General features: G+C 40.3%; 1 protein-coding gene across 1 annotated transcript in view; it reads left to right on the forward strand.

Moving 5' to 3' along the window:
- The window catches only part of myo3a (myosin IIIA), a 437,289-nt gene that overhangs the window by 287,891 nt on the left and 122,865 nt on the right, over positions 1–26,533 (forward strand). The window contains exons 24-26 of the mRNA XM_063042509.1: positions 9,627–9,706; positions 17,315–17,356; positions 22,329–22,406. Coding sequence (XP_062898579.1) covers positions 9,627–9,706; positions 17,315–17,356; positions 22,329–22,406 — 200 coding nt within the window. The remainder of the gene's footprint in view (positions 1–9,626; positions 9,707–17,314; positions 17,357–22,328; positions 22,407–26,533) is intronic.

Raw genomic sequence — 26,533 nt, forward strand, 5'->3', positions numbered from 1 at the left:
ATGATCATGGCTGATCATCCAACTCAGAACCCAGCCTTCCCTCCATACCCCCTGACCCCTGTAGCCACAAGGGCCATATCTAACTTCCTTTTAAACATAGCTAATGAACTGGCCTCAACAGTTTGCTGTGGCAGAGAATTCCACAGATTCACCACTCTCTGTGTGAAGAAGTTTTTCCTAACCTCGGTCCTAAAAGGCTTCCCCTCTATCCTCAAACTGTGACCCCTCGTTCTAGACCTCCCCAACATCGGGAACAATCTTCCTGCATCTAGCCTGTCCAATCCCTTTAGGATCTTATACGTTTCAATCAGATCCCCCCTCAATCTTCTAAATTCCAACGAGTACAAGCCCAGTTCATCCAGTCTTTCTTCATATGAAAGACCTGCCATCCCAGGAATCAATCTGGTGAACCTTCTTTGTACTCCCTCTATGGCAAAGATGTCTTTCCTCAGATTAGGGGACCAAAACTGCACACAATACTCCAGGTGTGGTCTCACCAAGGCCTTGTACAACTGCAGTAGTACCTCCCTGCTCCTGTACTCGAATCCTCTCGCTATAAATGCCAGCATACCGTTCGCCTTTTTCACCGCCTGCTGTACCTGCATGCCCACTTTCAATGACTGGTGTATAATGACACCCAGGTCTCGTTGCACCTCCCCTTTTCCTAATCGGCCACCATTCAGATAATAATCTGTTTTCCTATTTTTGCCATCAAAGTGGATAACTTCACATTTATCCACATTAAATTGCATCTGCCATGAGTTTGCCCACTCACCCAACCTATCCAAGTCACCCTGCATCCTCTTAGCATCCTCCTCACTGCTAACACTGCCACCCAGCTTCGTGTCATCCGCAAACTTGGAGATGCTGCATTTAATTCCCTCATCCAAGTCATTAATATATATTGTAAACAACTGGGGTCCCAGCACTGAGCCTTGCGGTACCCCACTAGTCACCGCCTGCCATTCTGAAAAGGTCCCGTTTATTCCCACTCTTTGCTTCCTGTCTGCTAACCAATTCTCCACCCACACCAATACCTTACCCCCAATACCGTGTGCTTTAAGTTTGCACACTAATCTCCTATGTGGGACCTTGTCAAAAGCCTTTTGAAAATCCAAATATACCACATCCACTGGTTCTCCCCTATCCACTCTACTAGTTACATCCTCAAAAAATTCTATGAGATTCGTCAGACATGATTTTCCTTTCACAAATCCATGCTGACTTTGTCCGATCATTTCACCGCTTTCCAAATGTGCTGTTATCACATCCTTGATAACTGACTCCAGCAGTTTCCCCACCACCGACGTTAGGCTAACCGGCCTATAATTCCCCGGTTTCTCTCTCCCTCCTTTTTTAAAAAGTGGGGTTACATTAGCCACCCTCCAATCCTCAGGAACTAGTCCAGAATCTAACGAGTTTTGAAAAATTATCACTAATGCATCCACTATTTCTTGGGCCACTTCCTTAAGCACTCTGGGATGCAGACCATCTGGCCCTGGGGATTTATCTGCCTTCAATCCCTTCAATTTACCTAACACCACTTCCCTACTAACATGTATTTCGCTCAGTTCCTCCATCTCACTGGACCCTCTGTCCCTTACTATTTCTGGAAGATTATTTATGTCCTCCTTAGTGAAGACAGAACCAAAGTAATTATTCAATTGGTCTGCCATGTCCTTGCTCCCCATAATCAATTCACCTGTTTCTGTTTGCAGGGGACCTACATTTGTCTTTATCAGTCTTTTCCTTTTTACATATCTATAAAAGCTTTTACAGTCCGTTTTTATGTTCTCTGCCAGTTTTCTCTCATAATCTTTTTTCCCCTTCCTAATTAAGCCCTTTGTCCTCCTCTGCTGAACTCTGAATTTCTCCCAGTCCTCAGGTGAGCCACTTTCTCTGGCTAATTTGTATGCTACTTCTTTGGAATTGATACTATCCCTAATTTCTCTTGTCAGCCACGGGTGCACTACCTTCCTTGATTTATTCTTTTGCCAAACTGGGATGAACAATTGTTGTAGTTCATCCATGCAACCTTTAAATGCCTGCCATTGCATATCCACCGTCAATCCTTGAAGTGTCATTTGCCAGTCTATCTTAGCTAATTCATGTCTCATACCTTCAAAGTTACCCCTCTTTAAGTTCAGAACCTTTGTTTCTGAATTAACTACGTCACTCTCCATGTTAATGAAGAATTCCACCATATTATGGTCACTCTTACCCAAGGGGCCTCTCACGACAAGATCGCTAATTAACCCTTCCTCATTGCTCAAAACCCAGTCCAGAATAGCCTGCTCTCTAGTCGGTTCCTCGACATGTTGGTTCAAAAAACCATCCCGCATACATTCCAAGAAATCCTCTTCCTCAGCACCTTTACCAATTTGGTTCACCCAGTCTACATGTAGATTGAAGTCACCCATTATAACTGCTGTTCCTTTATTTGGCTCCCAGTATCATGGTTCTATTTATCACTGATCTCAAATCATTCCTTCTCAAATCTCCCATCTCTAACTTTGTGAGAGCCACTGTGTTATTACAATATTTATCCATGTTTTGTCAGCTCAGAGAAATTTTTTCTTGCCTAAGGCATCCTTCATTTCCCAGTAAATTCAACTTCATAACTGATAGGGTAACCACAGTGCTGAAGCAGTTAGTTTTTGTTGCCTCAACCCCAGAAACCCAGTTTCAATTCTGACCTTCGGTACTGTCTGTGTGCAGTTTGTACACTCCCCCTGTGTGTCAGGCCTGCATAGGCAGGCACCTTCCAGTCTCCATACAGCTAACAGGAGTCACCTGCCACTCATTTCCAAATTGTCACCTGCAGCCTATTTAAACCCAGTTCTCATTCACAGTCCTTGTTCACACATTGTACCATCCAGCCTCAACCGGTTGCTCCTAGCCTTCAGTTACCTTGTTGTCTGTGGTGTTTCTTTTTCATTTCGTGGCTCTTCTTGTCTTGTTATTTTTTCAGTCTGCTATTGAAGATACCACTGTTCATCAAGTTGTCTTCACTGCTCTCCTTTTGGATCAAGCCTCCTCTACATTTCCTGACACTGCAACTGTATGGGTTTCTACTGGATGGTCTAGCCTTCTTCCAAATCCCAATGATATATTGGGAGAATAACTGGCTCCTGTGCAATACCCATAGTGTTTGTATGTGATGGGATAAAGGACCTATTCCTGTGCTGTACAAAACTTTCACTCAGACAGAATCTGGTGAAATTGAAATAAATATAAGAAAGAATAAAAGAATAGGGTACCTAGGGACAAGGAAATAACAAGAGTGGGAAATAGACCGATGGGATTGCCAGGAACTGGCATGGACCTGACAGGCCAAATGGCCTAACTACTTGTCCTAATATATAAGTGCAGTTTGCTGCTCTAAATGGCATCATGCCCTGATCACCCTGCATTCTCTGCATGTTAATATACAGTGACCATTGTCCCAAAAGTAATGCAAATTTAATACGACACATTCTCCAAACAAACTACTTCCTTCATAGCCTCATCTCTGGACATCTCTGAGGCCTCCCTTAGCTCTAAAACAAGCTGAGTACTATTTTGTGGGAGGAATTAAATGATGGTGCAAGTGAAGTTGAGTGAAGTTATCCCCTTTGGATCAGGAGCTTGATGATTGAGGGGGGATAATCTGTTCCTGAACTTGGCGGTGAGAGTCCTGAGGCTCCTGTATCTTCTTCTTAATGGCAGCGGTGGAGAAGACAGCATTTGATGGGTGGTGGGGGCCCCTGATGATGGATGCTGCTTTCCTGCAACTTCACTACTCAACTTCGTTTGCCCCATCATTGAAATGTTCCTGCAACGTATGGACTCACTTTCAAGGACTCTTCATCTCATGCTCTCGATATTTATTGCTTATTTATTTATTATTGTTATTTATTTTCTTTGTATTTGCACGGTTTATTGTCATTTGCACACTGTTGGTATGTAAGGTGGTGTGGTCTTTCTTTGATTTTCTTATGGTTATTATTCTATTATGGATTTACTAGGCGTGCCCACAAGAGAATGAATCACAGGGACGTATGTGGTGAGTGAGGCCTCTGTCAGTCAGGGTCCACCATGGATGATGCATCCTAGCTGTCTGAATACACAAGCCTGGACAGAACAATATGGAGAGCAAGCTGTTACCCATGTCGTAAGCTCCCCCTCTCCACACAGCGGAGGAACCCAAAGGAAGGGCAGAGACTGATACAGTTTGGTACCAGCAGTGTTGCAAGAGTTGCCAGTCAGCATTGAACTCAATGTAGGACTGCCTTAGGGCAGGGGTCCCCAACCTTTTTAGCACCGCGGACCGGTCTAATATTGACAATATTCTTGCGGACCGGCCGACCAAGCTGGGGGTTGTTCAAGTAGGGTTAAACTCACCTCAACATGTCTTTTACAGTTAGGGTCGCCAACTTTCTCACTCCCAAATAAAGGACAAAAGTAGCAGTCAAATCCCGGGACACTTTACCCCAGGTAAGACTACAATGACCATGAAGCCTTGCGCGGGCACATGTGTGCGCATGTGATGTGCGTATGCACATACGTGCCGATTTTTCCCCACAAATTGGTTTTGGCTTAATCTTCCCGACTGTACTGTACATACATTATTTGTACTTTATATAGGCTGTGTATTTGTCATATCATTTCTGCTTTTACTATATGTTAGTGTTATTTATTTTCAGTTTTATGTGTTATTTGGTATTATTTGGTAGGTTATTTTTTTGGGTCTGGGAACGCTCAAAAATTTTTCCCATATAAATTAATGGTAATTGCTTCTTCGCTTCACGCCATTTCGGCATGAAAGGTTTCATAGGAACACACTACCTTAGCGGGGGAAATACAGGACAAGGGCGGTCCCGTATGGGACAAACCAATTTAGCCCAATATACAGGATGTCCCGGCAAATACAGGACAGTTGGCAACCCTATGTTCAAGTTCAACAGTGCGTGACAGGGAATGAGGAAAAGGTGCAGCTGACTCATATCGTTTCCTCGCGGCCCGGTGGCACATGCTTTGCAGCTCGGTGGTTGAGGACCGCTGCCTTAGGGACTCCAGCTCCGGATTTTTCCCTCGGGGTTTGCTCCAGAAGTCTTCCCCATGAGTGGCTATAGCCCACAAGGCAGCAGAAGTTTGAGGTCAGTGATTTCCTTCTTCTAGATGAACTGCCAAACACAGCTGATGAGCACCATCTTGTCCATGCAGATGTGCTCAATGGTGGGAAGGGCTTTACCTGTGATGAACTGGGCCATATCTACAACTTTGTGTAGGCGTTTACATTCATGGGCACCAGTGTTTCCATACCAGGCTGTGATCCAGCCAGTCAATATACTCCCCACTATACATATATAGAATTTGTCAGTGTTTCAGATGTCATGCTGAATTTTCACAAACTCCTCATGAAGTAGAGATGCTGCTGTGCTTCCTTTGTAATTGCAATTATGTGCTAGGCCCAGAATATTCCTTCAATATCGTGAGATTACCTGTCTCCAGCATCCCGGTTGCAGTGTGATCTAGATGCCAACAGTCCTCTAGGTTTAAAAACAAGTTTTCCTCAGATTCCCCACTTCATCTCATACCTGTTATGTAAACCTTTCCCTTCTCAGAGAAGTTCCTCTACCTTACTTATGTCCTTCACCTCTAACAATTCCCAAATCAGCCTCCTCCACTTGAAACAAAGCAAACCTAATCTATCCAATCTCTGTTCATAACTGAAATGTCCTTCTCCAGTGCAATATAATCTTCCTATAGTATAGTGAGCAGAATGGGAGAGGTAATTGCCTGGTCCTGGTCACTGCTCCATCTCTTCACTGCAACTTAAAACTAACTTATTTTTCTGTTTCCCAGTTCTGATGAAGGGCCTCCAACCAAAACATTAATTCTGTGTCTCTTTCCACAGATGCTGCCTTACTTGCTGAGTATTTCCACCGTTCAGCCTTGTATTAGAATTTCAGCATTTCCGCAGTTTTAGTTTAATTTTACTTCCAATATGCATAAAATAAAGACAAATACTTGTACGGAATAAACACCTTAAATGGTTTCAGGAAAGTTACAAAATGCTTTACAGTGCATGAAGCACCTTAGATGTTCCTCCACATTTGTCAAGTGAGAATTACGGGAACGCGTACAAAAAATTCAGATACTGAACAAAGCGATGCTGAAGAGAAAAGCTACTTTAGTTTAGCTGCTTGAGCAATAGTCAGGACACAATGTGACTAATCCACTGCTTTCCATTTTCACTCTGATCCCCTCTGTAACAAGTGACAAAATCAGTAAAAATAAAGCTATAGAATAATACAGCACAGAAACAGATGCTTTAGCCCACTGACTTTACACTGATCATCTGACATCCCATCCCACTCGAATCCTATTTTGGTTTCCCTGTATTCCTATCCACTCTTCCTCAATTCTGCCATGCCCCTGCACCTAGAGGCAATTTATGGTGTCCATTTAATCTACCACCGGCTATAGCAGTCAGCGTGCAAACACCAAGCTCAGAAGTACGGATTAGGATTGAATGCATTTTACTGGAAATATGAGACAGCTACATCACTGTGCTTGGAGAAACATGGATCAATAAATCAATAAATCAATCCAGTAGGTATTTCTAAAGGATGACTGATGGTAGATTAGTCTTATATTGTCCATTGAAAAAAAAACAGAAGATGTTCAAATGCAACAGTTGATACTTAATTGGAGTGGACTTGGATCCATTCCAATTTGCCTACTGTCATAACAGGTCAACAGTACATTTCATTTCATTGGCTCTTCACTCAGCCCTGGAACATCTGGACAGTGAAGATTCATGCATCAGGGTGTTCTTCATTGACTACAGCTCTGCAATCAACACTATCATTCCCTCAAAGCTAATCAATAAGATACAAGACCTAAGCCTCAATTCCTCCTTGTGCAGCTGGATTGTGGATTTCCTCACTTGCAGACCCCAGTCAGATTGGAATGGCAAGATCTTCTCACAATTTCCATCAGCACAGGTGCATCAGAAGGCTGTGTGTTTAGCCATCCGCTCTACTCGCTTTACACTTATAACTGTCTGGCTAAGCACAGCTCTAATGCCATATTTAAGTTTGTTGATAACACAACTGTTGTGGCCAAATCGAAGGTGGTGATGAATCAGTACATAGGAGGGAGATTGAAAATCTGGCTGAGTGGTGTCACAACAATAACCTCTTACTCAATGTCAGCAAAACCTTAAAGCTGATTATTAATCACAGGAGGAGAAAATCAGAGATGCATGAGTCAGTTCTGATCAGGGGACCAGAGGTGGAGAGGATCAATGACTTTAAATTCCTAAGTGTTATTATTTCAAAGGATCTGCCTGGTCAGTGCCGTTACAAAGAAGGCACAGCAGCACCTTTACTTTCTTAGGAGTTCGCAAAGATTCAGCATGTCATATACAACTTTGACAAACTCCTATAGATGCATGGTGGAGAGTATAGTGACTGGTTGCATCACCAATGTATGGAAACACCAATGTCTTTGAATGGAAACATCTACAAAAGGCAGTGGATACTGCCCAGTCTATCACAGGCAAATCTCTTCCCTCCATTGAGCATATCTACAAGGAATTCTGTTGCAGAAAAACAGCATCCACCATTAAGGACCCCCACCATCCAGGCCATGCTCTTTTCTTGTTACTGCCATCGGGGAGGAGGTACAGGAACATTAGGTCCCACAACACCAAGTTCAGGAACAGTTATTATTCCTTCAACCATTAGGCTCCTGAGCAAGCATGGATAACTTCACTCACCTCGACAGTCCAAATCCTATGGACTCTTCAAGAACTCTATAACTCATGTTCTCAATTACTTATTTATCTATAATTATGATTTTGTTTTTCTTTTTACGTCTGCACAGCTTGTTTTCTTTTGCATGTTGCACATTTTGTTTGTCCGTCTTTCTTTGTATGTAGATTTTCATTGATTCGACTGTGTATTTCCTATGCATGACTACAAGAAAATCTCAGGATAGTATATAGTGACCAACATGGACTTAAGTAATAAATTTATTTTGAACTTTGGACCTCGGAGTTGCAAATTAATAAAATGTTGATAATAAATCCATGACAAGTATATGTGGATTTTCGGGGAGTTTGGTAACTTTGGGAAAGAGCTCAAAGTCCACTCTCCATCATTGTGAAGCATCTCAGGAGTAGAGATTGTAGTGAATGGTATACTGTACATAATTCATTCAGAGGGAACAATAATGTTTTGTAAGACAGACGAATAAAATATAGCACGTTTTAAAGCAGGTGCATGTTGTGCAAAAGTCTTTAAAGATGGTGACATCGCTGATTAACTGGACTCTGAAAACTCATACTCATTCCACAGGCCACTGCTGGTGTACAGGAACACAAAAACATAAAAGGAGTAGGGCACTGGGCCCCTCAAGCCTGCCCCACCATTCCATATAATCAACCTCAGAGCTCAACTCCTCCTTTCTGCTAGATCCCTGCAGCCCTCAATTCCAAATCTTTCAGCAAATTTCCTTCCCCTGTTTTAAATATTCTCAGCAAACATGTTGAGGCAGAAAATAATAGAAATTTGCGACTATTTCTCAGAGCAAATCTCGAACTAAAATGACCATCTCCTTATCTCGAGACTATGCTCCCTCATTTAAAATGCTCCCACCAATAAAATCATCTCAACATGATCCTGTTATATACTCTGAGAACCTTCTTTGTTTAACCCCTCAGTTTTCTTAAACTGTAAAGAATAGAGACACAACCATTGTAACATCTCTTGTTAGGACAACCCTCTTATCCCGGGAATTGGTCTGGTGATTCTCCTTCGGACTCCCTCTGAGATTTAACAGAGAGGAAGGTTAAATCCATCAGCTGATTCAACAGGAGGATTTTGCTGGTGGTTTCCTATGGAATAATGTTTGTTTACACTGCTCAGTGAGGTGATGAAAATGGTGAACAACTCTATGATAATGACATATTCAGGGGAGGATAGAAGTTTTTTTACACAAATATAGTTAATCTACATAATTGCTCTCTGAAAAATATTGCTAGTTGAGAATCCGTAATTTTTAAACATAATTCCCATATTTTATCAGTGATGTTGGGGTTGATGTTGTTAAATAATTTGATAGGCAAATGGGGAACAGAACAGATGTACACTAAGGGAGAAATATGGACAAATATTGAAGGGAAACCAAGTTGATCCAGCAAATGTGAACATGATAAGAGGTATGCGTAAAATGCAAGGCTAAATTGTATCTATTTAATTCAAAAGGTCCTACTAAAAAGCAGATAATCATTGTTAAGCGCTGGGATTATTTTGTTGTCAAAATTAGAGACATGTTTGACGGGCATGACAATTCAAAGTTTCAGGGTGCAGATGCCCCCAATGCTCTTTTTGTGAATCGTTCACTCCTCATGTCATCTCTGATCCTCCTGTTTCAACTGATCACCTACCCACGGGAAATCTTTCCTTTATTTATTCTATCTAAGCCTCTCATCATTTTAAACACCTCTATCAAATCTCTTTTTTTGCTATATTTGGAAGAACCTCAGTTTCATCAGTTAGATGCGAGATGGCAGCCCCAGTGCAGGTTAAATTTAGTTTCATTAACTAAAACCAGATTCTTTTGTTTTATTCTAGGACATCTGACTCGCTCTAAGAGTAAAGGTGCAACTGTCCCCCGAGTTCGAACTCCTCAGCGCTCAGTGAACCATTCAAAGGTAGATGTCTGGAGCATAGGATGTTGAATTACATTTTCCTTTATAAATGCTGACTAGCATTGCCCTCTGCTACTTAGACCACTTATTTACCTGCCAAATTTTGAGATACCTGTGAGAGAGAAGTCAACTTGGCAGAAGGCAAAAGATTTGCTATGTCAGAAATATACTCACTGGCTGAGTCTGGTGAATGAAGTTGGATTATACAAGTTCTTGGGTGCCAAATGGAATTTGCACTTAAAATTCATGTCCTTTATTCAAAAAGATTGGAGTTTCCTAATTTGTATTGTACCTCGATTACTCTGCCATCGAAGATCTTGAAGATGGTATTTGAATGATGTTTTTGTGTTGGTTTAATTATATCATAATCTGGTTTTGCATTTGCTCCATCTCCCCTGGTTGAGGGTATGACAAGTGATATTATTTTAGAGGTTATAAGTAGTATTAATGATCAGCAGAAATACAACACCTGAAAATAGATTGACCTTAAATATTAAGACGTGCAGATTCTCTGTAATTTCAAATGATCGGAATACTGATTACAGTATTTAGAATAAGATAAATATTTAGAAAAACATTTACATGTTACTTGTCCTGTAGTAGAGGACTTTCCAATAATGATTTTGGATTGAATGTGATGAAACCTTTGACTTTTAGTGTCACCGAAAAAAATTACTTCTGTCATGTGATTATGATCCTTATGAACTAAAACCAAATTATATAAATGTACAACTATGATAATTTAAAGAAAATTATTAATCACACACATTTTCAGTGTCTCAAGTTCAATTTCCTTGTAATACACTGAGGCATTTAGTTGTGTGCATTGTCCTTTGGCACCAGATGGCTTCATAATGGAAAAAACCAAAAGCTTAATACTGTGTCTTGTACATGAGGATCTTTAAATGTTCACTCTTTATTAACTATAGTTTTGGCTCTCAGGGAAGTTATCATACGTCATGAAGCATTCCAGTACAGCATCATGCCCTCGTGTAAAAACTGGTAAACATCAGGTTTAATTTGCGATGCAATAAAGACAACATGCTAGAACTCAACAATGCCACAGTAAACAATAGCGAGATACTTATCTTCATATCTTCCACTGATTGAGCTTCTGATCTTGGTACATAATTAAGGAAGGTACCATTCAGTCATTGGTTCTTCCCCAAAGTGAATTAAGAGGGTTGTCATCTAGATAATGATTCCTTTTATCACTCCTTTCACCCACATGGCATCCATGGGATGATTGTAGAAAACAAAGGCAACTATGGAAGAATTAATACTTTAAGGACAAGTTATCCACGTGCAATGATAAGAATAATATCTTTAATCACTAGTATTATCTAAGGTAATCTGTATACACAGTACATAAATAGCTTAGAAACTGGCCAGTCAGTATTAACCTAGGACTGGCAATATACATAATACTCACTTGAGATCAGCATGATTTTTTTTTATCTATTGTTGTAGCATGTTAGTGCTTTCAGACCTTAAGATATAGCTGAGAAAACTCGGTCGTCACTTAGTCCAGGCTACTGTGGAAACTATGTTATCCCAGCCCTTTTCTTTTGCCGGGTAACCTTGTTAATTAAAACAGAAGGCAAAAAATAAAGGATATAAATAGAATGATAAATGAGGTTTTCTGTTTGCATTGTGGACGACTTACCTTTCTCATAACCAAACAACATTTGCCTCCATTTGTAACCGTACTGAGAACAGAAAAGATCATTATATCTGCAGTGCATCTGAGAGTTTGGAGACACCAAGAGATTGCAGATGCTGAAATCTGGAACAAATGCTGTAACAGTTTGTTTTCTTTACACTTGAGAATTTACTTGGGAAAAATACTATGAAAAATATGTCAGGGAATTATAGTCAGATTTTGTTAAAGAGTCACAATGGACCATGGACCTTTAGGTTTCAAAATGAGAAATAATATGACATTTATAATTTCTTTGCCTGGGCTCAGAACTTCAATTTTTAATTTCGCTGGAAATTTATCATAAATCCCAAGGATTTGTTTATGATGTGAATGATAAAACTTTGTTAACTGAAGTCTGAGATTGAAAAAAGCTTTTGTTTCCCAAAGTTTGCATGCATATTGAACTGTGCGGAAGACTTGAAGTGGGATGATGCAGTGAATTGGAATGGCTGGAAAGTTGGCAGATGAAATTTTATGCAGAGAGATAAGAAGGGTTACATTTTGTTAGGAAGAATGAGAAAGGGGCAAGATAAACTAGCAGGCACAATTCTGAGAGAAACAGAAGAACAGATAAATTAGAGATGTGGGCACAGTTCATTGAAAGTAACAGAGATTAACATTGTAGAATAACAAAAGTAACATTGAAAGTAACAGAGAATTCATTGAAAGTAACAGAAAGTAACGAACCGGGTCAGGTCACAGATGCCTCAGCGGGTGAGCATCTGTGGGACAGTGACCACCGCTCCCTGGCCTCTAACGTTATCATGGAAAAGGATAGAATCAGAGAAGACAGGAAAATTTTTAATTGGGGAAGGGCAAATTATGAGACTATAAGGCTAGAATTTGTGGGTGTGAATTGAGATGATGTTTTTGCAGGGAAATGTACTATGAACATGTGGTCGATGTTTAGGGATCTCTTGCAGGATGTTAGGGATAAATTTGTCCCGGAGAGGAAGATAAAGAATGGTAGGGTGAAGGAACCATGGGTGACAAGTGAGGTGGAGAATCTAGTTAGGTGGAAGAAGGCAGCATACATGAGGTTTAGGAAGCAAGGATCAGATGGGTCTATTGAAGAATATGGGGTAGCAAGAAAGGAGCTTATAAAGGGGCTGAGGAGAGCAAGAAGGGGGCATAAGAAGGCCGTGGCGAGTAGGGTAAAGGAAAACCCCAAGGCATTCTTCAATCATGTGAAGAACAAAAGGATGACAGGAGTGAAGATAGGACCGATCAGAGATAAAGGTGGGAAGATGTACCTGGAGGGTATGGAAGTGAACGAGGTCCTCAATGAATACTTCTCTTCGGTATTCACTAATGAGAGGGAACTTGATGATAGTGAGGACAATATGAGTGAGGTTGATGTTCTGGAGCATCTTGATGCTAAGGGAGAAGAGGTGTTGTTAAAATATATTAGGATGGATACGTCCCCGGGGCCTGACAGAATATTCCCCAGGCTGCTCCACGAGGCAAGGGAAGAGATTGCTGAGCCTCTGGCTAGGATCTTTATGTCCTCGTTGTCCACGGGAATGGTACCAGAGGACTGGAGGGAGACGAATGTTGTCCCCTTTTTTAAAAAAGGTAGTAAGGTTAGTCCGGGTAGTTATAGACCAGTAAGCCTTACGTCTGTGGTGGGAAAGCTGTTGGAAAAGATTCTTAGAGATAGGACCTATGGGCATTTAGAGAATCATGGCCTGATCAGGAACAGTCAGGATGGCTTTGTGAAGGGTAGATCGTGTCTAACAAGCCTAATAGAGATCTTTGAGGAGGTGACCAGGCATATAGATGAGGGTAGTGCAGTGGATGTGATCTATATGGATTTTAGTAAGGCATTTGACAAGGTTCCACACGGTAGGCTTATTCAGAAGTCAGAAGGCATGAGATCCAGGGAAGTTTGGCCAGGTGGATTCAGAATTGGCTTGCCTGCAGAAGGCAGAGGGTTGTGATGGAGGGAGTACATTTGGATTGCAGGATTGTGACTAGTGGTGTCCCACAAGGATCAGTTCTGGGACCTCTACTTTTCATGATTTTTATTAACGACCTGGATGTTGGGCTAGAAGGGTGGGTTGGCAAGTTTGCAGATGACACAAAGGTTGGTGGTGTTGTGGATAATATAGAGGATTGTCAAAGATTGCAGAGAGACATTGATAGGATGCAGAAGTGGGCTGAGAAGTGGCAGATGGAGTTCAACCCAGCGTGAGGTGGTACACTTTGGAAGGACAAACTCCAAGGCAGAGTACAATGTAAATGGCAGGATGTGGAGAAACAGAGGGATCTGGGAGTACATGTTCACAGAACCCTGAAAGTTCCTCACAGGTAGATAGGGTAGTTAAGAAAGCCTATGGAGTGTTAGCTTTCATCAGTCAAGAGATAGAGTTTAAGAGTTGCGGGGTAATGATGCAGCTCTATAAAACTCTGGTTACGCCACACTTGGAGTTACTGTGTCCAGTTCTGGTCGCCTCACTATAGGAAAGATGTGGAAGCATTGGAAAGGGTACAGAGGAGATTTACCAGGATGCTGCCTGGTTTAGAGAGTATGCATTATGATCAGAGATTAAGGGAGCTAGGGCTTTACTCTCTGGAAAGAAGAAGGATGAGAAGAGACATGATAATAAGAGGAATAGATAGAGTGGACAGCCAGTGCCTCTTCCCCAGGGCACCACTGCTCAATACAAGAGGACATGGCTTTAAGGTAAGGGGTGGGAAGTTCAAGGGGGATATTAGAGGAAGGTTTTTCACTCAGAGAGTGATTGGTGCGTGGAATGCACTGCCTGCCTCAATGGTGGAGGCCGATACACTAGTGAAATTTAAGAGACTACTGGACAGGTATATGGAAGAATTTAAGGTGGGGGGTTATATGGGAGGCAGGGTTTAAGAGTCAGCACAACACTGTGGGCTGAAGGGCCTGTACTGTGCTGTACTGTTCTATGTTCTTTGAGAAGGTTGGAAAAAGTAGTTGAAAAACAGCAAAATTGCAAGAGCAATGAAATTGTGATGAAGCTCTTTAAAAACTGCTTTGGGTACAGTTGAAGTGCTGTGTTAGTTCTTGGCACACACATTAGGAAAGTTGTAAAGGCTTTAGGGAAGTAATAGGAGAGACTTCAGAAAATTATTCTGGGGATTAATGAGATAAGTAGACACGGGAGAAGGTTGTTATAGTTTCACAAGAACAAAGGACATTACAAGAAGATAATATGATAGTATTAGAAATCATGCTGGGAAAAGCAAACTCTGGACTGTTTTATTTAGGAAGTGATAGAAAGGCAATTGAAGCATCGTAATTCGATGTGGTAGTTCAATATGGATTTATGAAAGGAAATCATATGTGATAACTGATTTTTTTATTGTTGTAGATAGAGTAAATAAGTGTTTAAATGAACTTTCTAGAAGGTGCCACATAAGAGATCATAAGCAAAAGTCAGGTTCTGATATTGGGGAAACGTAGTGATGTGGATTCACCATTTCATAACAAATACAGAGTAAGATTAGAGATACAAGAGAGAGCAGATGCTGGAACATGGATCAAGAAACAAACTGCTGGAAGAACTGAGCGGGTCATTTTGTGGAGTGAAATGGACAGTTGACATTTCCCGTTGGGGCTCTTGGTCTGCACAGAGTAAGATTATCCATTTTTGGATAGGCAGGCTGTTGATAGTGGTGTGCTGCCAGGAATGGTGTCGTGGACCCCCATATTCACAATGAGTATCAGTGAGTCGTATGAGGAGATGAATATGCATCCAGAGCTGCTGATGATATAAAGTTGGGTGGTATTGTGCACCATGAGGAGGATGCAGAGAAGCTTTAAGATTAAGTGAATAAGAAGAGACACAGCAAATTGTATATAATGTGGAAAAGTCTGATATGATCCACTTCAGTAAAACAAATGTAAAAAGGCAGAATATTTTTAAATGATGAGAGATTGAACAGAGCTTTTCAAAAGATGTGGGTGTCCTTGTACGTGAATGACTGAAAAGTGACATGGAGTAATTGTGAACAATTATGAATGTAAATAGTATGTTGACCTTAGTTACAGAGGAATATTGAGGACAAAGTTTGAGAAAAATTTATAGGGTCATAAGAACTGTCTCTACCTGACTTAATATGTTCCATAATTTGTCCTGATGTCCCGGCATACCCTGAAGCAGTCATCAGGATTTACTTTTTCTCTTTTAATGTCATAAATACCTCTGTATAAAGTCCTCACTCAACTATCTCCTTGTATGTCCTTTGCTCTTCTGCAAGTTCATCTGGGCTTATCCTCAAGGGATCAGCCTTGTGATTCTCCTCTGCACTACCTTTAGGGACTAATTATTTCTTTAAATATTCATAAAATGTTCCTTCTAATTGAAATGAATCAGAATGACAAAATGCCATTCTGTGTCCTACATGAGCATTTACAGCTGGGTATGAAAAAGAAGTGATTGAGGAGACTCGATAAGCCTGTGATTGCCAGTTAGTGTAGGTGGGTTAGTAATTGTTGGATTAACAGTAGATGGGGGTGGGGGCACCTAAATTCAAAAAACTGAGGATGGACTTCATAAAGTTTCCCTTGAGGTTATGCAGAAACGTGCCTCACTGATACACTGGAAGTGACTCCTGTAGGATGGGTCACTGTAATATTAATGAAAATTCTAGAAATGGTTTCCTATATCATTGGATGCAATTATGCGTGTCCAGGACCTTCTGAGTGTAACACATCAGAAGAATCTGGAATGGGGATTATGCATTTTGAAAATTGTGCTCTGTGTCCCTGACTTTCCTTTACATTTATCTTTCTTAGGAATGATTTGCTTTCCTCACGATAGTCCGATGCATTTCTACATAAGAGTTTGCAATTTCACTTCCAATTTTATAATCATTTCCCTTGTTTCAGGTTCCCTCATGGAGTAAAATCCATTGAATGCTTGATCCTATATGATCAAACCCTTGTACTATTTAAACCTTGGCACAGTCTCCTAGTCTCAAAGGAAATGAGCTGAGTTCACAGATCCTACCTTCATGATATAATCTCCCAAACCCTGGGGCTGTTTGGGTGAACCTGCCTGGGACCTTTGCCTGAAACAGCTCCAGATAGTCAATGCACAACTTTCTGATATACGTTTCTCCTCAGTATACCAGTATCTCTGTGATAAAACATCTCTTTCCAAGAAACTAAATTGCTTTTAGTACCTTTGCCCAACCTTTAAGAACATATGAATTAGGAGCAGCAACAGAAGGTCATTCAGCCTTCAGACCTGCTCCACATTTAAGAAGTTCAGGGCCAAGCTGACTGTCACCCCAACTCTGCAACGGATAATCATTTTCCTCTCTCTGTCTTGAAATATTAAAAGACTCAAATTCCATAAATATTTTTCAAAGACTCATTATGAGGAAAGGCAATTACATCATCGTCTGAAATTAATCTTCTGTTCCAAATTGTCCTACAAGGGTAAACACCCACTTCACATCCACCCTGTCCAGACCCTTCAGAAACTTACATGTTTCAATCAAGTTCTTTCTCACTCTACTAAACTTCAGCAAATACAGTCCAGCCTGTTCATCCTTTTCTAATAAGATAACTCATCCTTACTCAGAGGGTATTTCACTTTCAGTGATTTATGTGGACAGCTGAAATTAACTTGTAGCTGAATGTTTGAACGTGATGTCCTATAGTCAGAGATTAGCGGTAAGGAATGTGCCATAATGCATGTAAAACAAAATCAATATGCTCAGAGCAGAAAAGCTCACTGTCTTGTACTGCTGTACTGTACATCCTGACTGAGAATCTCCACAGGACTCACCTGACTTACAATGTTAGTTTTTAACTTAACTTCTTCTGGAGTTTTGTCAGTCTTCTACTGAAGTCATGGCAATACATCAGAATGACATGGAAATTTCCCACTCCCATCTTTATTCTATATTTTCTTTTCTTGTAGGTGGATCACTCTGTATTTCACAGCTATTATTGCCTTTGTGAGGTAAACTCCTTTCTCAATCTTTATCTTCCATTTCATTTTTTTAAATTTCATTATGATATATTGTAGCATTGTTTATATATCTTCTCTTACCAGTCATTCTCCCATGAAATAAAGCTTGCAAATAGATTAATCTAGAGCCAGGTTTAATATGTGGAAAGCAGAGAACCCTGAAAATGCAGATAAATAGAACATTGAAGCTGGCAGGAAGGTTCCCTTGAGAAGGAACAGGTATGTCCTAGAATGCTTCAGGGATGTGGCACCTCATTTACTTTGGAGCACTGAATTTGAGTTGTTCTCAAAAACACAAGAGTTCATGCGGATTCTGGAAATCCAGAGCAAAGTAGACAAAATGCCGGGGGTATTCAGCAGGTTATTGAATCAGCAGTCGATTTCTCAGGCCAAAACCTGATGAAGGGTCTCAGCCTGAAATATCAACTGTTCGGTCCTCTCCATAGATGCTGCCTGGCTTGCAGTTTTCCTCCAGCATTATTCCTGGGCTATTCTCTATAGAGCAGGGAAGGCTGGGTGCAGTTCTGGTATAGGGTTTTGCCGTTTTTTTTAAATAAAGTAAGGAAGAAAGCTATTGGCAGTGTAGAAACATTGGTTAACCACAGACTGAAGTTTGTCACTTAAGATGATAAGTGGAAGAACTAGATATGAGAAGAATTTTTGTTTTGTTTCTGATAAACTGGTTTGTCATCAGATTTGGCTGCTGAAGTTAATGTAGCTTACATGAAACAGAAATAAATAAAATTCCAGACCAACCGTCAATCAACTTATTGCTGGCAAGTTCCTAAAAACTGACATATGCAATTGATATATCTTAAATTTCTTCCTCTTGTTTTGGATTCAATGATCCACAATCTCGAGGGAGTAAAACTTCTATCTGGGTATGTTGGTAAAGAGGGAATTACAATTTGGGACATATAAATTGCTACTCAAATTCCAAATCAATGCATTGTGTATCACATCCTAAACTACTCTAATCCCTAATTTTCAGTTCCAGTCTTGGTAGTGTCATTAATTAAATCAATCCTTTCACAGTAGACTTAAGAAGGGAAGGGAGAAACACAGGCAGAAAAGATGAAGAGTTATTGGCATTGCTGAACCATATTACTTATAACCAAAATTTGTCTACACTTGTTGGAAAGCTACACAGGAAAATCCTAATTTTCTGCTGGAAATGGAACATGTTAAACACATCTACTTAATGAATCGTGCACATTCAACCCTGCTCTGACTCCTGACCTGACTATAAGTTATACCTTGCCTGCCGAAGATTAGGTTGGGTTTGCAATGGAATGTTGAACCCTCTTATAATGGAGTGAAGCTAGGAAGGAGAACATTATCCACTTTTAAACAAGCATGATTGGAATTTGGCAAGCAACATGATTGACTGAGATACAATTGCAGAACTATGAAAGTGGATCAGTAACAATGGTGCTGCTCAATGCATACAAGAAATGAAACGTTGCTTCATTCGGAGTGAAGAGAAATCTTCGTATAAGAAGCTGATACAGGAATAAAATAATGTACCAGTATCTGCAGAATGTGGGTCCTTGAGAAAGGAAGTATAGGACATTGTGGATTATGGAATTCTGCAATATAACCGAAGATGCCGAAATACTCAATAGGTCAAGCAGCTTTTGTGGAGAGAAAGCACTTTACACTTCAGGTTGATGACCTTTCATCAGATCATAAATGTGCATGTTACAAATGGTTTCTTCTCAAACTGTTATTTCTCTGCTGTTTTACTGAATAAAGCATTCACTCAATCTAACAGCTGGACATGCATGGAAATTCAAATGTATAGCACAAACTGAAAATTGCCTCTCTAGCTGATATCACACTTACTTTTTCAAAAGTTCTTTCACAAAAATACTTTTAAGATACAGAGAAGAAGGATGCTGTCCTGGAATCAAACTTGCAATTCTTTTCCCTTTACAGGATTGAAACAGCTCATCAAAGGATAGATTATACTGGCATCAAATAAGGACCAACTGAGCCTTAATGAAGTGAATGCATTAAGCATAGAATAAGGAATGCACCCACAGGACCAGTTCTGTGTATCTCTTATGTTATTCTTACTCTTCTCACTTGTCTCAGTCAAGCATAATACCATACGCAACACCAGACCCAAATAAAGGGGAGTACTGCATGCCCAGTGTGTTAACATTGCTTTCTCGTCCTCTTCTGTTTCTCCAGACATGCCACCAGGAAAAGCGACAGCCCCTAGATCCTTTCAAGAAGCCAGCACCTCACAACAACTTGCGTAACTCATTCCACTTGTCACAAACACAGGTACAACCACCCACGGGGTTCATATAATCAAAGTAGCTAGAGCAATAGATTGAAAAGGAGCAGCAGGAACCTTTTTCTTGGAGTTCACCTCATGTCCTGCCTTAGCTGGCTGTGAAGAGGAGGATGACAAACAAAATTGCTGACCAAGCACTGAGGTATGCCGGAATCATTTTCATCCATTCAAATGGGAAGTTTATTTCCATGCTATTTCCAGAAGTGTTCACCTTTCTCACTGGCCATTCCAGTCACACCATCAAAACTTATACCTCTGTAGCACCAATGTCTCCACTAGGCTTAAGTATTCTCTGAGGCTTAAGAAATGATGTGACAAGGAACTCCATTAGCACAGAACAAGTAACTTAACTTTATTAAAAACATTAATATTAATATGCATCATATGTTCACTTGTACAACAAAACACAATGCTGTGTAGTATTTTTGAGTCATGCTACTCCTGGAATTACTGATAAAACATCAATGTTTCTTTGCTGTTTATTCAATAGAGCATGGTGTTACCTTCCTCAAGACAATACCAAGCAGGACAAGTAAAGGGAAGAGGGCCACTGGGAAAGGTCACTGAGATGTTTCTTATTTGGAGACGGCAAGGGTAACAAGGTGATCAGAACACAGGAGAACGAGCATATTCAAAGGGTTAGATGCTGATGGTAGGAAACATTGAGACATCTGAACAAGAGACCTTCTTTGACTGTTCAGTTGTCCAATGAGATCATGGCTGATCTTTGACTTTATTCCTCAAACTTGCCCTTTGCCCATATTCTTTAATATCTTTTGTTAAGAAAACTCTCACTAATCTCAAATTGAAAAACAGCACTTAATTATAGTTATAATTATTGTTAGTCCTGACGAAGGGTCTCAGCCTGAAATGTCGACTGCACCTCTTCCTATAGATGCTGCTTGGCCTGCTGCCTTCACCAGCAACTTTGATGTATGTTGCTTAATTATAGTTCAACTGTTTATCAGCTTGAAGAGAGTTTCAAATAATTTTTTTCACAGTGAAACATTTTCTTCCTGAAAGGTCTGGGTCTAATTGTTTATTCTCCTCTTATACTAATCTTCCTGGTCAGCAGGAGTTGTTTCTCATGAAAGGGACAGGGAAAAGAAAGCAGAAAGAAAAGAAAGTACAAGGAAAAGAAAGAACAAGGCCTCTGAGAGGAGAGAGAGAGGGGAACAGCACTGGAAAATAAATTACAGAGCAAGAAACATGAAAATTTGCAATCTATTTTCACTTTCATTTTGATCATCAAAGATAGTTTAATAAAATGAAAAGCCTTTAAGAGATCAATTTCCATCTTTTATTCATGACATTTTAAGAGTTTGTACAGGCCTTCCTGAGGTAACGAATGGATTCCATTTTTCAGATGCCCATACCTCATTTTTGCATGTAAGTTGTAAAATGGATAAAAAAGACTCAATATGCCTCCATTGTACTCTAATGAAAGACAACAAAAGCACATAAGATTGAAAGGAAGGAACAAATTCCAAAAGTGGTGAGAGTTCTGCCATTTGTAGGGACTAATATATGTATGTAAGTATAATAATATTATAGGAGCTTGTTCATATGTAGGAGTGTTCATAAGTCTAGCGTTCGTAACGCAGAATGGCCTGCGTTTAGTTTCAAGACATATGTCAGTAATAATGAACCTGATTCTGATTCTCATCAATGAAATTAACTGAAGGAAGGGTATCTGCAGCTCTTTATTCTTTACTTGATTTTGTTTAGTAATTTCATGTAATTCCGTGGACTGAAGATTGAAGATCACCTCCTTCGTGCCCAAGTTATATTATCTTGCATCAAATAGAACTTTGCTAGCCTCACAGCCTTGGCATTTAGCAGGATTATCCTGTAAGCAAATTACTATAAATAACTTGTATAGCCTTTTCGAGAGACATTGATTAGCAGTAATAGAACTGTAGTTTTGGAAGTGTTCATATGTTCCGCAAGATTTTGTACATTTTATAGGTGCACCATTGTCCATGGTTCAACTAACATCCATTACCTTCCACAGCCATCGACATCACTTTGTCTCAAGTGTTCTGTTCAGATTGAATTGAAATATAGCAAAAAAATTAGTCATTAAACACTGGAAAACAGAACTATATCTGTTTGCTTGATGGCATCACTTGCTCTTTGAAAGCCGTTTGTTACATGGGACCGCCATCATTCTGCTTCTGGAAAGTGTCTGGTTCAGATGCACCTTACAGTAGAAATTAGTAGACTGACGGATCTTAGATTGACTACAGCGTACAAAACAAAACAATAATGTTGAAGCTTATGACAGTTCAGCTGCACAGCAGTTAAAACAGTTGCTTGAAAATGTGCTATTTTCAATTCTAACAGTCTTTGTCTGCTTATCCAAATTTGCTTTGGTCACTGCAATTCTGACGAACCAAATACTTATAATTAGACTTTTGTACCTAACCCCTAATGAAATTTAATGGAGGATGTCTGATGCTGAAGACTAGTTTAAACCATCAAACTGAGTTCCAGTTCCAGAATTAGTTTCTTCAGCTCTGAGTCACACCCATAAAGGCTATTTTTAGTTATTAATAAACGTTTGACAAGGATTTACCAAAGCCCTAATAGCTAAAGGATGACCAACAAATTATCTGCAAAAGAGCAAAGTGAACACTTTATTTTCCTTTTTTTCAGGTTGACACTGAAGAGTCTGGAAATGCTCCCAGAGAAGCCACGAACATGAAAACACAAACTGTTGCTTCTTATTTCAGGGTAGGCAAAATAATCTTTGCATTTGTCATTACTTTTGAGCCTATATTTAAGACCCTTACTCTTTCACTGAATGCGCAAGTAGATGTATACACCTTTACTGATGCTGCTCTTGAACCAGGCACATCTTTCTCTAGATGTTGCTACTGTTGCTTCTAGTGAGTGAAGTGTGGGCAATGTATGGGGAAACACGGGTATGAATCTGCAGCCCAACACAATATCTCAAACACCTCCTTTCCATTTTCCACTTCAGTTATTTCCATTTCATTAGCCATATGTGGTTTTACTTGCCCAGCTCTCTCAGTTCTTCCCATCACCACTGAATTAGATCTATGTTACTGACTGATCTCAACAGTATCACAATGATTCTGTATACTTGATAGGTGAAATATTGTCCATCGTCCCGTTTCATACAACCTCTAAGCTGATATTAATGTTTCTGTTTGAGTTGTTGCTTTTTTTAACAGGTATGAAAGATAATTCAGCATCCCTGATTTAGGATGCGTGCGTGTTTGTTTGCTTTTCCTTTGACCCATTTTTTGGATATCTTTTCTACTCCTTGGATCCAACCTTTGAATTAATAACCTGCACAATAAAAGGCAGATGACCCACTCCATTACATTACATTACAATACATCTCCTCTTAAAGCTGCAGGAGGTAGGCTTTGTTATAAGCTTTCAAAGGCTTCCTGCAAATGCATACAGGAGTTACCTTCAAGAAATTATAAAATCAAACCATTGTGAGAGCATAAATCTAAAATAAAACAGATATTAGTCTGCAGGTCAAGCAGTTGTGAAGAATCCCACATGGTGCCTGAGTATGCCAGAGAAGTATGGCTGGACCGTTGTAACCAAAATCCATGGGTGGAAAATAGAGATGAGAGTGTCACGAAGTGCCAGTTAGCAATGATGGCAGCTGTGGTTCCACATGACATTTATATGCATACGTCTCTCATCCATGCCTGACATCTGACCGGCAGGAATTAAGAACTCTGTTGTGAAATGTTGTTCTGTCTCATGACCCTCACCACTACCTGAAAATAGTGACTATATGCAGCAAAATATTCTGCCTTGCAAAAACATTGATTTGCACTAATGACTCAAAAATATTAGGTAATTGAAATGCATTTGTACAGTTATTCCTACCTTTTAAAGTGAACTTATCAGATTTTGTTTCTAGTGTCTGAGATTTAATATGGGGAGACAATACTGCCTTCATCCAGTGACTACTGACACACAAACTGTAACAGTGTTGCACCAAAGTCACCAGTCTTTGATCGTTTATGTATAACATTATAAAACCTGGATTCCTTTGGTTCTGCTGGTCTGAGTTTCGGATCATCTCTTAACTACTTATTCTTGATTCACCATCTCCGTGCCTAATTGATGTTAATTGGTATAATCAGGCAGATGCACTGAGAACTCTCAAGCTATCTTCATATGGCAGACATCTGGTGTCGAGAGCTTACTGTTCTGCCAGCATAAAATTTCACTCTACCCAGAAAATCACACTTTTTTCTACCACTTGACTGTGGTTATTTAAAGATGTGGAATATTAATCATTAAAAATCAGCTTCCAATAACAAAGTTGTGAGTGGCAAGACAGGAGGCATCACTCTAAGCGGGTGTTTCATGCATCTTGTACTTGTAGATAGCAAGATTAAAAGGGTGTCCACCACCTGAAACATTCACACCCACCACCTCTTCTTCTTTCAACATTTTAAGTGACCATTTCATGATCTAATCTTCCATCCCCACCAATTCACCCCGCTTTCCTGTCAAAATCAAATACAGAGTTCTCCTTGTCCCTGCCTTCTGTCTCACTAGTCTCATCATTCAATGGATCCTCTGTAATTTCTGTCATCTTACTAAGTTTCCACTACCAGAAAATATCCACCCAAGCCTCCCCACTTTCCTCTTTCAGCATTCCAAAGGGACCATTCCCTTCGCATCTTCTTGTTCCAATCTTGCATCCCCATCAAATACTTCCTTTAAGTTTCTCCTGTTATTGTCAGAGCTGGACAGTTTTGAGATAAGGATGTCCAGCGAACTTTCCACTGTTGCTGCTGGTTCTACAGGACATTTACAGCGTTCACATTCGTTTCAGATTTGTCACACCTGTTGTCTTACGGCCCTCAAATTTCCAGTGTAGTTTTAAATGTCATCATTTATTTATTAATCAGAATGCAAGAGCATAGCATTACCTGGACAACCTTGGTCTTCATTCTTTCACAGACATTCCCTTTCTTCTCTGTGCCCTTACTCCTCTGGAGGTTCCAACCACAGCCAAGGTCACAGCACAAGAGAACAGGAGCAAGGGTTCAAGAACGATAGTGGTATGAGCTTCAATAATGAGAGCAAGAGACAGGTGTTTCTTCAGCATTGATGGGAATCCAGTATGATGTTAGATTAGATTAGATTATGAGGACACACAGTCCTCTTTTATTGTCATTTAGTAATGCACGCATTAAGAAATGATATAATATTCCCCTGGTGTGATATCACAGAAACACAAGACAGACCAAGACTGAAAAACTAACAAAAACCACATAATTATAACATATAGTTACAACAGTGCAACAATACCATAACTTGATGAAGAACAGGCTGTGGGCACAGTAAAAAAAGTTCAAAGTCTCTCGAAAGTCCCACATCTCACGCAGACGGGAGAAGGAAGAAAACTCTCCCCTGCCATGCCCGACCACAGTCTGACTCTGAGTCGTTCAAAAACTTCGAGCCTCCGACCAGCCGTCTGACACCGAGTACCGAGCTCCATCTCTGCCGAACGCTTCAACCCCAGCCTCAGTCGCCAGCAGCAGGCAAAGCCGGGGATTTTCGGGCCTTCCCTCTGGAGATTCTCGATCACACAGTGGCAGCGAACCTGGCATTTCAGAAGTTTCTCCAGATGTTCCTCTGTGCTTCTCACGTCTGATATATGGTTATGGTCAAGCATGTCAAGGTCAGGGATATCTTTGAATAGTTGTAAGTCATTCTGAAGGGACAGATCACAGATAAAAAGAGATATGAGGTCCTATAACCTGAATTTAGGGATCTGATTAACAGATAACCTCGCCTTGACACTGACAATCAGCGCTGGTGCACCTCAAGGATGCATGCTTGGTCCACTGCTCTACTATCTCTCTACCCACGACTGTGTAGTTAGGCATAGCCCAAGCACCACTTAACAATCTGCCTCTGACACAACCATTGTTGGCAGAATGATAAAGAGGCATACAGGAGTGAGATAAATCAGCTGGCTGAGTGGTGTCCCAACAACGCTCATTGCGGCCAGAAAGTTCTATTTTAACTTCATCAGTCCACAGGACTTGTTTCCAAAATGCATCAGGCTTGTTTAGAATTTAACTGATAAAGTTAAGCTAGAACTTTTTGGCCACAATGAGCCAAAATGTTTGGAGAAAAAAGGGTGCAGAATTTCATGAAAAGAACCCCTCTCCAACTGTTAAGCACAGGGGTGGATCGATCATGCTTTGGGCTTGTGTTGCAGCCAGTGGCACAGGGAATATTTACTGGTAGAGGGAAGAATAAATTCAATTAAATTCCAGCAAATTCTGGAAGCAAACATCACACTGTCTGTAAAAAAGCTGAAGATGAAAAGAGGATGGCTCCTACAACAGGATAGTGATCCTAAACACACCTCAATATCCGCAAATGACTACCTCAAGAGGCGCAAGCTGAAGGTTTTGCCATGGCCCTCACAGTCCCCTGACCTAAACATCATCAAGAATCTGTGGATAGACCTCAAAAGAGCAGAGCATGAAAGACGACCCAAGAATCTCACAGAACTAGAAGCCTTTTGCAAGGAAGAATGGGCGAAAAGCCCCCAAACAAGAATTGAAAGACTCTCAGCTGGCTACAGAAAGTGTTTAGAAGCTGTGATACTTGCCAAAGGGGGTGTTACTAAGTACTGACATGCAGGGTGCCCAAACTTTTGCTTTGGGCCCTTTTCCTTTTTTGTTATTTTGAAACTGTAAAAGATGGAAATAAAATTTTTCTTGCTCAAAATATTAAAGAAATGTATCATCTTTGACTTCATGCCTTTTGGAAATCACGTCATCTTTTACTCACTTAGCTATTCACAGTCACAAAAATTTTGACCGGGGGTGCCCAAA

Source organism: Mobula hypostoma, chromosome 3 (assembly GCF_963921235.1).
Source record: "Mobula hypostoma chromosome 3, sMobHyp1.1, whole genome shotgun sequence".
Taxonomy (NCBI): domain Eukaryota; kingdom Metazoa; phylum Chordata; class Chondrichthyes; order Myliobatiformes; family Myliobatidae; genus Mobula; species Mobula hypostoma.